This window comes from Epinephelus fuscoguttatus, linkage group LG9, assembly GCF_011397635.1.
Source record: "Epinephelus fuscoguttatus linkage group LG9, E.fuscoguttatus.final_Chr_v1".
Classification (NCBI taxonomy): Eukaryota; Metazoa; Chordata; class Actinopteri; order Perciformes; family Serranidae; genus Epinephelus; species Epinephelus fuscoguttatus.
Genome location: NC_064760.1, coordinates 14,480,078 through 14,494,913, shown reverse-complemented (window position 1 = coordinate 14,494,913; position 14,836 = coordinate 14,480,078). Strand labels below are relative to the sequence as shown.

The 14,836-nt window shown below is 40.7% G+C and overlaps 1 protein-coding gene across 1 annotated transcript; it reads left to right on the top strand.

The window, feature by feature from the left end:
• The first annotated feature begins 2,273 nt into the window (after positions 1 to 2,273).
• LOC125894672 (RE1-silencing transcription factor) lies at positions 2,274 to 8,724 on the top strand. The gene is made up of 2 exons (XM_049586238.1): positions 2,274 to 2,411; positions 2,754 to 8,724. Exon 2 carries the CDS (start codon positions 2,846 to 2,848, stop codon positions 5,324 to 5,326), a length of 2,481 nt encoding a protein of 826 aa, XP_049442195.1. The 5' UTR covers positions 2,274 to 2,411; positions 2,754 to 2,845; the 3' UTR covers positions 5,327 to 8,724.
• The last annotated feature ends 6,112 nt before the right edge of the window (positions 8,725 to 14,836 follow it).

Sequence of the window (14,836 nt, the reverse complement as noted above, 5' to 3'; positions counted from 1 at the left end):
GAAGGGCCCATTTAGAATATGTATGATACTATTAAATTTAAATATTGATTGATTAATGTAGATGTGCTCCCTGTATTCACTGCTCATTTTCATTCTCTGCTTATTATTATTATTATTATTATTGCTATTGTTATTTATTGCCATTTCTAGTATTTTTGTACTTATTTTGCATGCCTAGTTTTTTAAATTTTAAGTTTTTAAGTTTAAATTTTGTCTCTTTCCCCTTGACTGCTGTAACACTGGAATTTCTCAATTATGGGATCAATCAAGGTGTGTCTTTTCTTATCTTATCTGATCTTATGTAAGCATTTTAATGTAAGTAACTACTAAATAATGTAAAACAGATGGAGTGGATTAAAAAGTAATACTATTAAAAATATTACATAAAATATATTATTATATTATAGTAAAATATTTGCCTCCAAAATTTAGTGGTGTAAAAGTATAAATTAGTATATTATTATTAATCAGAATCAGCTCTATGTGTACACATGTTGCCTTCAATAGCATAGTATTGCAATATTTTTGTGTGGCAATATTGTCTCCTCAAAGTTCAATTAACATGCACATTCTCACTGTTTTTTTTTTTTTGTTTTTTTTTTGTGGTGCTAGGAGTTGATCCCCTTGGACTTGTGCTTTTAAAGAAAAGATGACTCCTGCACTCACTTTTACTCTGCTTTATTATTGTCTCCTCACATAGTGCCAAGTATTGATTTTTTTATTATATAAATTAGGAATGCACAGTATCAGCCATTATTGGCTTTAAAATGAACTATCAGATATCATCATATTATGAACGATGTTAATTCCACTACAGAAGAGACTTGATGATCACTAAAATGAGGTGGGGAAAAAGTGGATATATCCATATCAGTATCAGTTATCTTTCAGATGAGTTGTTACATATTGGCATATCGGCAAAAATCCATGATCTTGCATTCCTGAAACAGATTATTAATATGACTAATACAAATTAAACTTTAAGTAAGCTAGAATAATATAACCCGGCTGCTTTTTCAGTCCACTAAATACAGTTTGCTGCAAAAAAACAACCACAAAATGGACTGAAAACTTTATCTGATTAGATAAAACTGGTGTTGATAAAGTTTTTCTTTGGGGACATAATTTACATTTGAAAAAAAGGGGATAAACTGCAATATATTGCAATGTATTTTATCGCAACACTCAGCATGTCTTAACATTTAAAATTGCAATAATATGGTATCGTGACTCAGGTATCATGATAGTATCGTATCATGGATCCTCTGGCACCCTCACCAACTGCATTACTGAAATAAAATCCTGGCTGCAAACCAACTTCTTCAAACCTAACTGTGACAAATCCGAAGTCATCATCATCGGCCCCAAATCCCTTATCAAATCCACCCATAACATCTCCCTCTTCATCGACGGCTCCACTGTGCTCACCTCACCCCATGTCCATAACCTTGATGTCATCTTCAATCAAACCCTCTCCTTTGACTAACATATCAAACACATCACCAAAACAGCCTTCTTCCATCTCAGTCCTGGGGGGACAGGGCTTTCTTTACTGCTGCTCTCACCCTCTGGAATTCACTCCCTAAATACATCACAGACTACCCCCTCACTCTCCACCTTCAAGAAACACAAACACACCTCTTCAAAACTGCCTACAACCTCTAAATAACTGTGTTCTTCTTCTTCATATAAACCTTCTACCAAAAAATATATATATTTGGATGTAATTTCTTTTTGCAACCACCAACATTTTGATTAGTAACTGTAATGTAATTATGTATTTTTTCGCAGTAACTGTAACATTACATTTTTGTAATTTACTTGTGTGTGAAATATACATATATAAAATTGCTAATATGCTGAAATAAATATTGAATGATTACTGTAACAGGTCTAACAGGTTGCTTTATATACACAATGTAAGTGGATACTGCAGTATTCATTTATACATGTCAGTATACATTAATATTTGTGTAATTGTACTGACATATATGTAGTTATATATACTGACATATGTATATTTGACAGTGATGTGTACATGTTGCAAAAACCAGTGTGTAAATATGTACTCAACAGACCTACTGTTCTTGAGTAAATATATTTTGACACGTGTACGTGAGCATAACAGTATGCGACACTGTAACGTTTTGTAACACATAAAATGCCTTTAAAAATCAAATAAAATATACAGATTATTGTTAGAAATGTATTTGTATACACTGCACTTATTTTGAAGGAAAAAGCGACCCTCTTCCGGTAGCACTGTTGCTAGCTACAGATAGCTAACTCCAAGCTAACGGTAAAGCAAAGCGGCTCGTTTGGCCGCCCTGACAAGCGCTAATATCACGTCCACGGAAAGGATTTATCCACTTTAAAACATTTAACAGATAAAAACACAACACTCCTGTCAGGTATGTGCGTTATATTCGATTCTGTTGGGAAACTAAACAGTTGAAATGCGGGCCGTCGTCTTTGCGAGCCCCCTTGTTGTGGTCAGAGAGGGCCTTACGTTGTGTTCAACGGAAGGCAGCCCGGGACAGCTGCAGGAAAATGCACATAGAAATGACTACGTTTAATTTAGGGAACCGCTTTGTGTGTTTAGCTTGCAATCCGTTAACTGCAGATCAAACAGCTGCAGGCGTTAGAAAAAAATCTGCATGAGCTGTGTGAGGGGGAGGGGCTCTGAGGGCCTTGTGTTAATGTCAGCACTGTAAGGTTCATGGGCTCACTGTGGTTTTTCCTGTTTTTCACAGAGGCAAGACGTCTGCCTGTCTCCACTGTATGATCTCAGCCTTTGGGTTTGTGGGACGTGCTGCCAGATGACCAGCAGACCTCACCGCTCATCATGAATCCCGTCAGCTATCAGAGCATGCTGTCGTCTGTGAGCGGTGGACATTCCAGTCTGGTCCTGGACCGCGTACTGAGCACCTCAAACCTGAAAAGCTGTCAGAAATGTGGCTTTGCATGCACAGACACTGCAGAGTTCAGGAAGCACATGCAGGAGCACAAGGGGCTGACGAGGTTTTACTGCTTCTACTGCAACAAGGTGTCATTCAGTGAGGCAGAGTTGAACGCTCACCTGAAGCTACACAACTCAACGTATCCGTTCAAGTGTCCTCACTGTGGACAGGGCTACATGAGGAGGCTGTGCCTTGTGAAACACATCGAGCGTTTGCACAGTAAAAGCATCAATCAAGTTCCCGCTAAGCCTGGCACGACAAAAAGTCCACACGTTCCTGTCTCCAGTGCCTTATCAAGTGTGCCCACTGCTGAGCCCTCACCACTACGACCAGCTGTTCGGGTGATGGTGCCCCCCCTGAGTACACCTGCAGTCAGGCTGGGGAAAGATGAACAGAGAGGGAAAACACTGGAAACAAATTTATCAAACACCACTAATGGTAACGCCGAACTTTTGTCCCCCTTGAATGGACTCATTCAGCAGAACAGGGCTCTGACGGTGTCTCTTCCAGAGGAAGTAACAATCCCCGCCGGTTGTTTGGTTGAACTTGTCGAGGTGAAAACTGTCAATGGGACAAAGGAGCTAAAGCTGAGGCTCGTCTCTCAGCAAGAAAACGAGTCTGTGATTAAAGACACAAGGACCACGGTCTCTCAAAACACCGCTGTGGGAAAGCCATTCTTATCCACGTTAAATCATCCAAACACGGTGAAGTCTATGAGCATGGGGATGTGCAGCGTCAACAGGAAACAGTGTGAAACAAAGACTGTGAATGTGGAGCGCCCTACTGAGCGCTCAGTCAATGTTTCCAAAAACATCCCGAGTCAAGTAAGCAAAGACAAAAGCGCCTTGAAAAGAGTGTCGTCAGAGGTAATCAACTTGGAGAGTCACACAGTCGTTCCAAACAAGGTTCCCAAAAGCATCCTCAATCCTGTACGAGAGGGAAACAGCGGGATCAAAGTTACGCAGAGAGAACCTGTGAACCACAGTGCAGCTCTGCCGTCTGTCATCTCCAGCAGGGCTGTCAACAGGTTCACAAGCACCCTGCATCCAGAGAACATGGGAGCCTGTGTTTCTCAGAGAGCGATGGATGAGAGGAGGACTTTAATTCCAGAGCATTCCAAGAGCATCCCACCCAGGAGGGCGAACGACATGAAAATCTCTCGGGATAACATGTCGGTGGCTGTCAAGCTGGAACCTGGGGAGATGAAGAACAACACGTCTTCACAAATAAAGAAAGAGGCAGTGGGCTTGAACCAGCAAAAATCTGCTTCTCCTTCCTTGAGTCGTCTCCTGGGTACAGCTGCCCAGGTGAGGCCTCCAACAACTCTATCTTGTAAGGATAACGTTGCAAAGACATCCTTTTCAATACCCAGGGCTGTTCATGAGCCCATATCAGTCAAAACACCGGTGCTTTCAAACTGCTTAAACTCAAAGACGTCGGCTTGGACACAGGAAGTCAGATCCAATGAGAGAGCCGGAGAAGGAGACATGGCGGAGCCTGAGGGGTTTCCTGTCATCTCGTCTGTGTTCTCTTTGAGTCAACAACCAGAAGATGTTCAAGGCAACATGCAACCACTTGTAATGGCTCTGCGCGGGATAGTGATGGATAAAAGTAACAGCTCTGCCAGTACAACTCCAGATCGCATCAAGATAACAAACAGCACGGTGCAGGTGAGGGAGGCGCCAAAAGTGGGGTTCTGTGCCCGGATGGCCACAAAAGATGGAGCCATCACCGGCAACCTCATATTGACGAGGCAGACTAGTGAGCCTGTGAAGGTAGAGGATCAGGATAAAGGTACTCAGCACCCTCCCGCGCTGACCAACAACCATATCCACGTCAAGAAGGAAAAATATAGCACTAAGCAAACAGACAATAACAAATGCAGCCACACTCCTCCTCCGAAATCTTCAACAGAAAAAGATTCTGTGTCCGTTCGTGTAAATTCACCTGAGCCTGTTCAGCAAATGGAAAAAAGTGAGCAGGATGTCTCCTCAAAATTCCTCACCGTCTCTCTGAAACGGGTACAAGTTGGCGTGTGGAAAAAAAACAAGAAAGGACTGAAACTTAGAATATCCAAATACAAGACTCAGGTACCCATGAGCAGTCTAACAGATTACACAGTCGTTTACCCGATGCCGCTGAAGGTGGACCAGCTGGTGAAGCGACCAGGCCCCAACCAGCCTGTGGTGGTGCTCAATCACCCGAGGCCGCGGTCCTCGCTTCAGGGAGCGAGAGCAGACTCATTAGTTGATGCGGGAGGCGCTTCTGAGGCGGCTCCAAAGTGCCAAATCTTAAAAATGAGGCTGAGCAAAGTGGTGGGGCAGAAGTACGAGGTGATGGGATGCACTGTTGGAGTCTTTCCATGAACATGTCAGCAGGGAGAGGTGTACATTAACGAGAAAATAACTATTATTACAGTGGGAAGATGCCGACTTGAAAAACATCAAAATATTAGGGCAGTTATTTTCTTTATGGGAGCAAAGAATGGACATGTGATTATCACTGAACATTGTGTTATGTTTATATAGGCATGGGATACGGATTATTTCAAGTGCAATGAAAATGAAACACGGACCATCTGCTGTAGTAGACTGCAGTCAGTGTAAGTACTGTTTCGGAAGTGTGAGAAACCAGACAAGCCGTCAGAGCAGAGGTGTAAATGCATGCTGTTTACCTTAAAAAGGATACTGTATTTATTTTTATTTGCATCAGTATTATTTTGCAGTTCGCGTGGCTCCCGCTAGGTGCACCTGAGACTAGAAATCTTTGTGTGCTAATCTCAGAATACTAAAATGCCATGATATGGACCATGCATGGCTCCTTATTTTGACGGTAGGGAAATCAGTGGTGGATATTAAAGGTATACTATGCAGGACTGTCCTAAAGAAATGTATGAATTTAAAAGTATCCCTCTCAACCATCACTTCCGACCTACTAGAAGTGTGTGGCCATGTGTTTTTATTATTCTTCTTTTCTGTATATTCCCATTTTCTGTGTTCGGGTGTTAAGGGTGTGTGACCCCACAGCACTTAGGTGAGGTCGGGGCTTTAGAAAAAGGTTGCAACCAGGGAAGCAGCAGAGACATAGTGCTGAAAAAAATGCAAATATAGTTACTTTCAACTGACAATCCTGCGTAGTATACCTTTAAGTAACCATCACGTGTTGTGTGAGACGTCATTGCTTCTCACATGCAATATTTAGCACAAAAAATATACACTGAAAGAATGTCTTAATACAGTATAACCCACATTTTTTCTGTTTTTAACACTCACATTAACAGACCAATCCAAGGCAAGGAAAACAAACAGTCAGCATATATGAGCATTAAGTACTTAAACGCCTATAAAAAGTTTTGCTTCTTGGACACTGTCCCACATTCCTCATTTATTGTGATGATGGCTACTTGTTTAGACACTAATGCAGGAGCTGCATTCCAAAAAACTCAACATTTCAGCACTGATGACTTTAAAAGTGGTGACTGAGGCCCATCTCATTTCCAAAGCTCGGAAGAGAAATGGCAGCGTCACATGTGCGGCACTCAGTATCGGTCAGTGGTGTAATGGTGCATTCAGGCACTCTCTGCAAACTCTTACATTTGGGGAAATGTTGCATGACCGTGTCGTATTTGCCACACGGCCACCAGTCACTGGTAGATTCATCAAATGAGCTGGGCTAATGAAATAGGCACTGCAAGGTGTATATAACAGACGCTGGGTGTGCCTGCCGCTGTTTGTCTTTGTTATCAGTTTGAGTGTGTCGTGAATCACGGTGTTGCGGAGAAACAGACACTAGGTGTGCCAGTCGTCCTGTGTGTGCTGTGCGAAGTGAAATGTCATGGCTGTACTGTAAACTTGGAGCCTGCCCCCTTGTTCTCACACAAGTGTTTACAACTTGGTGGTACATTTGAATGTTTTTGTCTTTACCAGATGGCGAAGAGTGCCTGAATGCACCGTTAGTTATAGGCGTCTGAAGCTAAAAGCTAAACCGTTCACTTCCTTACGGATGGATAAAAAAAAAAGGTGAACTCTAAGTCTTAAAGAATAATTCTGCATTTTCAGTCTGATTACTAATGATTTTTATTATTATTATTATTATTATTATTATGACATTAGTTTGTTTTAATAAAATTTCAATGTATAACTCATCACAGATATTTTGTGATTAACTTATTAGAGGTAACAGTCCCAGAAAAAGTGTTAACACCATGTTGGATTGTTGTCACTCCTTGTGCCATATAGTTTGCCTTTTTTTAAATGTTACACTTCCATGTATAGCCTCTGTGCAGCTTTAACTGGTGGTACCGGATGGATCGTGATAAAGCAGCTGGTTTATTACTGTAACAGAAAGCCACATACTTGTGTTTTATCTCCTGTACATACTAAGTGACTGTGGTGATTCTGGGAACCTGCTTAAAAAAAACATGTATATTTTTCGGGACACAAACTCTCTCCCTGTTAATCTTCCTGCGACAGCATAACGACACCTGTGTGTTCTTGTTTATAATGTAACCATGATGTACGAGGTGCTAGACCTATGATCCAATGTATAGGTTTTGGTTGCCCAGTTTTTATTGTGTATATATGTTTCGATCACCCACAGATTTTATCGTGTACATACCTATAAATATAAAACGTGCTAACTGGTGGTCATATTCGGTAGGGGATGGTTAAACGTTCCACAGCCTCTTCTGCGACAGCGGTTACGTTGTGCTTTACTCTCCCGGCACTGCGGCGCCTGAAGCTGCCGTGTTGTCTTTGTTATATATACAGTTATTTTAAAGGTGTTTAAGGGCGTGGCAGTTGTTTCTTAATGTTTTTCCTTTGCTTTTCACTCACTCCTCATTTGTGTTACAATGACCCCATGTTGCTGTTGAGACTGTTTTTTGGTTTTACAACATTCTCAGTGTTCATTATCGTGTTTCATGCTTTTATAATAACAATTGTGTAACTCCTCTTTTTTCTATTAAAACATGATCACAAATTTGTTCAGCCTGTTCCCTTTTGTTAATCAGAATGGCATTACATAAAGAGCACAGGATCGTCATGTGACCTTTCTCATGGTAGGTCAACAGGGCTCATAACATACTGAGCAACTCTCAAGCCCCATTGGTTAACAGTGAGACCACTGGAGCATGACGACAGCGGGGTTTATTGCGTGTCATTCACAGCACACGGCTTGACCTGCCTCAGTAAAGAGCACAGGTGTATGTGATAACAGTAATGATGGCTCCATTTTGTACAAGTGTGCCATTAAGTATGACAGCACAGTGCAGCAGGCACAATACCAGGACACTGGAGCGAAAGCAGCTGAACAGAATTCAGCCCTCATCAATTCATTTTTATCATTTACACCTGTGTTTTTCTACTGCGATAAGTCAAAATGTCTTCAAGGAAAGACGACCTGTCAGATTCTGAAAGGCTGGTTCTTGCATTTGTATCTCGTTGACTAGAACCAGAAGGTGTGAACACACAACTCCTGTTTTTAACTCTTCACTGGCTCCCAGTAAAACAAAGAATTGACTTCAAAACACTGCTTGTTTTTAAATCTATGAATGGTTTAGCTCCTTCCTGAATTCACAGAGCTCCTCACTTTTCCCATTATAAATTCTGAATCACTTACTTTATGTTGCTTTTAGTCAATGCCACGTTTTAGAATTCTGCACCAAAAGAGCAAGAGTGTCTTCTTTTAAAAGCATATAAAAGGGTTAAGTTCTGAGTTTTTGGTTAACGGAAAATCCTTTATTTTATTAATATGTATTATTATTATTCCCGTTCACTTATATCTACTTATCTTATTTGTTTCATTGTAATACCTCCTTATCTTAATTGCTCCTGTATATGTTTTTATCATGTATGATCTTTGTCTTTACATTTATTTATTTGTTTTTTAATTGAAACGCATTGAGTCTCAACTGTCATATGAAATGTGCTATGTAAATAAACTAGACTATGATTTCTGTCAGAACACATCAGTTCATGTTTATGTGCACCCTGTTAATGATATATTTTTAAATCAGGGCAAAAAGTCCTTACTTTAAGATTTCAGTTAGAGTATACCAAGGAAAAATCTTGTTTCTGATTGGCTGGTGGTCATTACAGTAAAATACTATGACTTACTCTACGTAGGTGTTTCCATTTTATGCTACTTTATACTTCATCCTCCATCAGGACATTCCTGTCTGTAAGCCATTTTTTTAATTAAGAGAAGGAAATTATAATTTAAGAGGGTTGTTTTATTTCTTAAATGCATAAAGTGAGAACCAGTGTAAAATACAGATGTGTTTCATTTTTGGGAGTCAAATTATGGAATGGACTCAGTGCTGATTTGAAAAAGCCTGAAAATGCAAAATGATTTTAATGTAAAATGATCAAAAATGTAAAACAATTGTGGATTATAATTTAGGGTGTAATGTATTTAATGATTAAGTTATTTATTTATTTTCTTTGGTATAGTTGATTTTCACCAGAGGCCTGGGAGGTTGAGGGTTCAGAGCAGTATCTTAGCTGTTCCTAGGACTGTACTCTTCTAGACAGAGATCTCAGATGTTGTAACCTTGAATCTGCTGGAGCCGCTCTCCCAGTTTTGGGGTCACAACCCCGAGTGCTCCGATTACCACTGTTGCCTTTACTCCCCACATCTTTTCTAGCTCCTCTTGGTATTTTCGAGCTTCTTGTGTTCCTTCTTCCTGATGTTGCTGTCGCTAAATCTCTCACCACTGCCTTCTTCTGTTGTTTGTCAATTAACACAATGTCCGGTTGGTTAGCCATCACCAGTTTGTCAGTGACAGGATCTTAGCTCAGTCATTCTCCACCATCTTAGGAGGTGTCTTCCATTGTGACCTTGGGTTTTCCAGCCCATACTCAGTGCAGATGTTCCGGTACACTGTGCCAGCCAATTGGTTATGGCGTCGCATGTACGCTCTTCCTACCTGCATCTTACATCCTGCTGTTGTGAGCTGAACTGTCTCAGGAGCATCTTTGCACAGCCTGCACCTGGGGTCCTGTCTGCTGTGGTAGACTCCTGCTTCTATTGATCTTGTACTAAGTGCCTGTTCTTGTGCAGCCATGATTAGTGCTTCTGTGCTGTCTTTCAGTCCAGCCTTCTCTAATAGGATTTCTTGATGTCGGCCACTTCTTCAGTCTGTCTGTGGTACATGCCGTGCAGGGGCTTGTCCCTCCATGATGGTTCATCCTCCCCTTCTGCATTCTTTGGTTTCTGCTGCCTGATGTATTTATATTGTCCCATGTGTACACACTAAATTTAGGAGAAAACCATTTTTAGCCTTTTATTGCACACACCTGAAACCTTTAACAACACACTTTAAAACTTAACTCAGTTGTACCTATAGATCAGTTTAAACCACTCTGCTCTTGAATGTAACTCTTCTACAACACGGACTTCTCACAGAGTATTTCTACACTATGATTGCTGCTATTTTTGCTTATGTAAAAGACCTGAGCGCTTTTGTTTGTCAAAAGTTTACATATGAAAATGATCAAACTGCCCAACGGTAGATAGATAAAGTGACTCCTCCTTTTTTTTCCCTGCATAATTAGTATTTTCGCATTTGATACTATAGTGTGAGGATCAGGATTTGTCTTTCCAAGGGTTAAATGACTGGACTCACCCACGACTGGGCTCTGGACAGGTCTGGTAAAACTCAAAGGTTGGCTCTAATGGACAGCCAGTGACAGACAGCCCAATTAACAGTCCCCTGAACTCACATTAACCTGGGGATTGCTAATACTCTCACATTCCAGAGAGACAGAAACTATACATCAACACACAATGGCGATCCTGAAACTAAGAAGAAAGGGACTGATGCTTTCGAGTAACATTAATTAGAATACAATACCATAATTTGTAGCATTTGTGCAGCTGCAACAAAGAATTTAAAAAGGTTAAACATCTGAAGCATTTTCTCTGTGACTTCATATTTGCTATATTTTCTACAACTATGAATTCCACTGTAACAGGTGCTCAGTTATTTTGCTCCAATAATACCTTCATACAGATCAGATTGCATGTGTTTCAAGAGGAGGGAGTTGCAGAAAGAGTGTGGAAGTCCTGGATAACGGATAAACGGATAAAGTGTCAACTGCAGGGTCGAGTAGGGTGCAGATAGAAGAAAAGGACGGAGTAAAAGAGAGAGATGGTGGGGGTCATTTCCAATTAACAGCAATATTTTGAAGGGCAGTGTCAGGTACCAAACTGGCATAAAGCAGACCCCTCCCAGTTGTCAACCGTCTCTGCTTTCTTACATTTGATATTTAGAGATTCACAGCTGCATGACTTCAGACATCACTGAAAATATTGCATAGAGTAAACACCATGCAATAAAACACTACTTTAAGTCATATAAACAATGAAAAACATAACTAGCAATAACATGTACCAAGAGTGAGATCACATAATAATCCAGACATTCTTGTGTGAGCGTGTGTTTGTGTGTGTTAGTCACTCTCATTCATGCCCCATCGAGATGGTGTGAGTCATGCCTCCCTATTGTTGTCGTATCCTATAAAGGTCCCGTAATATGATCATTTACAGGTTCATACTTGTATTTTGGGTTTCTACAGGAACATGTTTAAATGTTGCAATGGAAAAAACACACTTCTTCTCTCACACTGTTTTCCTGTTTATACCTGTATTCAACGAGACCGTTCTCGTGCACTGTTGGGACATTTTCCTACAAAAAGTAATCACCAAAGTTTGGACATATCCCTCGTAATCCTGAGCCAGTAACTCATATATAACCCATGTGTTTGGGAAAGGCTGCGATCCTGCGTGACCAATACACTTGAGCTTGAACACATTTTATGTTGTATTAGGTTGGTACCTGCTCCGGATACCATTGTTTCTGTAGAGGAACACCCTCTTTTTGAATTCCCCCTGAACCAGGATTATCAATGAACAGACCAACGAGAGACCACCAAAGGGTCAAATTTTTAGGACTCTGCCCCCAGCCTCAACCCCTCGTCTTGACAAACACTCCTTTCAGCCATCTTTGTGCCAAGCAGAGGTAAAAAGGTCACTTGAGACCCCTCCATGTCCTGAATGTCAATAATATCTTAAAAGAATTCATCTTGGGGCAACACGACGTCATAAGACAATGCTTCTCAAGTCCAAATACGTCCTGTCCCTGCTTGTCCTATATTAATATCTGATAGTGTACATATATGACAATAATCATATGTGTATATTAACAGTAGAAGTATGACTAATGATGGCAGCAGCAGCAGGAGGCATCTGGCAGGACCACGGCAGCAGCACAACCACACACGTCACACCATCCAGGCACCACTGCGATATGAGTTAATCTGAGAGACAGTGGAGCGCAAAGGCTCTGGAGAAGAAGCCGAGTTAGTGACATGCAGTAACAGGACATAAGAGAGAGAGAGAGAGATAGAGAGAAGGTGCCCGGTGTATTATAGGGGGGTCCTCCGGCAGACTAGGCTTAAGTCAGCCTAACTAGGGGCTGGTACAAGGCAAGCCTGAGCCGGCCCTAAATATAAGCTATATCAAAGAGGAAAGTCTTAAGTCTAGTCTTAAATGTGGAGATGGTGTCTGCCTCCCAGACCGCAACAGGAAGATGATTCCACAGGAGAGGAGCCTCATAGCTGAAGGCTCTGGCTCCTGATCTACTTTTGGAGACTTTAGGGACCACGAGTAACCCTGCGTTCTCAGAGCGCAGTGTTCTGGTGGGATAATATGGCACTGTGAGCTCTCTAAGATATGACGGAGCTTGAGCATTTAGAGCTTTATGAGTTAACAGTAGGATTTTAAATTCAATTCTGGATTTTACAGGGAGCCAGTGCAGAGAAGCTAAAACAGGAGAAATATGATTTCGTTTCTTAGTTCCTGTTAGTACACGTGCTGCTGCATTCTGAATTAGCTGGAGAGTTTTTAAGGACTTACTAGAGCTACCTGATAATAGAGAGTTACAGTAATCCAGCCTAGAGGTAACAAAAGCGTGGACCAATTTTTCTGCATCTTTTCGGGTCAGGATAGGCCTAATTTTCGCAATATTACACAGATGAAAAAATGCAGTCTATGAAGTTTGTTTTATGGAAAATATATCCATGTTATAATATTGTAAATGTGCATAACCCTTGTTTGTTAGTTGAATGATGTTTTTTTAATCTTGTAAGACAAAATATAAGGAAATTACGAATTAAGGTTTTTAATCCCTCATTTAACATGGAGCCATGCTGCCATCTTGTGACAGTAGTTAAAGTGGGTTACCTTAAGGAGGCCCATATTATATTTAGAGTTAAAATATAGTTGGATTGATTAATTGACTTGTTTTCATGAATATGTGCCGTCTCATTCTGTTTTATTGCAACTACTGCTTAGTCTAGAGTGTGTGCATCACATGTAACTTGCTGAAGTATATAATCTCACAAATTAAAGTTTCATTAAAAGTTCATTAAGTTTCCTCCGAAATACAGTAATGTCTAGACTAAGAGGCCCGCCCCACTTCGGACGCTCCCCCTCAAGGGTGGGATAAAACAAGTGAGCTCGGCGCATCTCATCCTCTTTTAATTTTTTTGACTCTTTCACTCTGTCACTTCTCTTACCCTTTTTCTTTTTACTTTCTTTTTTTTTCTATTTGAATACGTTACGCTCTTAAACTCAGTTCCTGCGTAACTCTTTCTTGCTCACGATCAAAGTTATTCTAAATTTTTAAGTTTTACTTATCCAGTTTTTCTTTTGTTTCCAGTGCCTTCAGTAACATTATACCTGCAGTGATGAAGCCAGCCGATTGCAACATTCTTTCTACGTGTTTAATAATTTTGATAATAATATCGAACGGCCGATGAGATTGTTTTCAACTTTGTTATAAGCGAGGAGCCACAGCTAAACAGATCAGCTTTTCGACCTGTCACTCCATCAAAAGTTCATCAGAGCCAGCGGCTGCCAACCACTTGTCACAGTGGTTCTTTTGCCAAACCCAGAGACTTTCTGCAGCTCAAGAGAACCAACGTTTGAGAGCCACCTAAAGGACGTCGCAGTCAGGCTCAACCACTCACTCCACCACTGTGTTCCTGCCAGTTTCATTCTGCTGGGAAGTCCCGGAGTTGCAAGGCGACAGTCCAGGGGTCCTCGGGAGAATCAGGAAAATGATCCAATGCTGCTAAGAGAGCCTAAATAAGTTGTCATTTATCACCAAGTTGTTTTCTGTGGATATCTCTTTTGAGCAGGAATTAAGATCACTGTATAGAGAATTCATAACCCAAATATTGAGATTGATTCATTATTGATAAGTGTGCTGAGGAACTAATAATTGGTTTATGGAGTTATTAATTTGATTAGTCACTTCCCTCATTAGGAGGGTGGTGCCCCAAACTCCAAACTTTATCAGACCTGCCAACCTTGAAGAAAGGTTATGAGTACCACCTTACCAGACATTTGTGCGTGGTCATGAACATATGTGGACACGGCCGGCGGCACTTTTTTTTTTTTTTTTTTTTTTTACCAAAAAAGTCAATATGCACATGTGGCAAACAAAAGAAACGAGCGTACGTTTACATATTCATATCTATAGGCCTAAGCCCCACATACGTCCATAGACACCTAATATTTGTTTTATGGCGCAGATCAAGGTCAGTTTCATCAATCTGATGGTAGTATTGATCATCTGCTTAAAAAATACAGTAATATGTCCTGTTGTGACAAAAAGAAAGATTTCAAGTGGGATTTGGGGGGTTCTCCCCCGAGAAAATTTTGAAACATCACATGGCGAAATCCTATTTTCATGCAATTTCATACAGAAATAGATAATAGATCATAGACAAGTGCATTACATTAGCATTCCTCATCATGTTCTTGTGTAGTACGACACCTATTAGAACTACTCTCTTCTTATTGCCTTG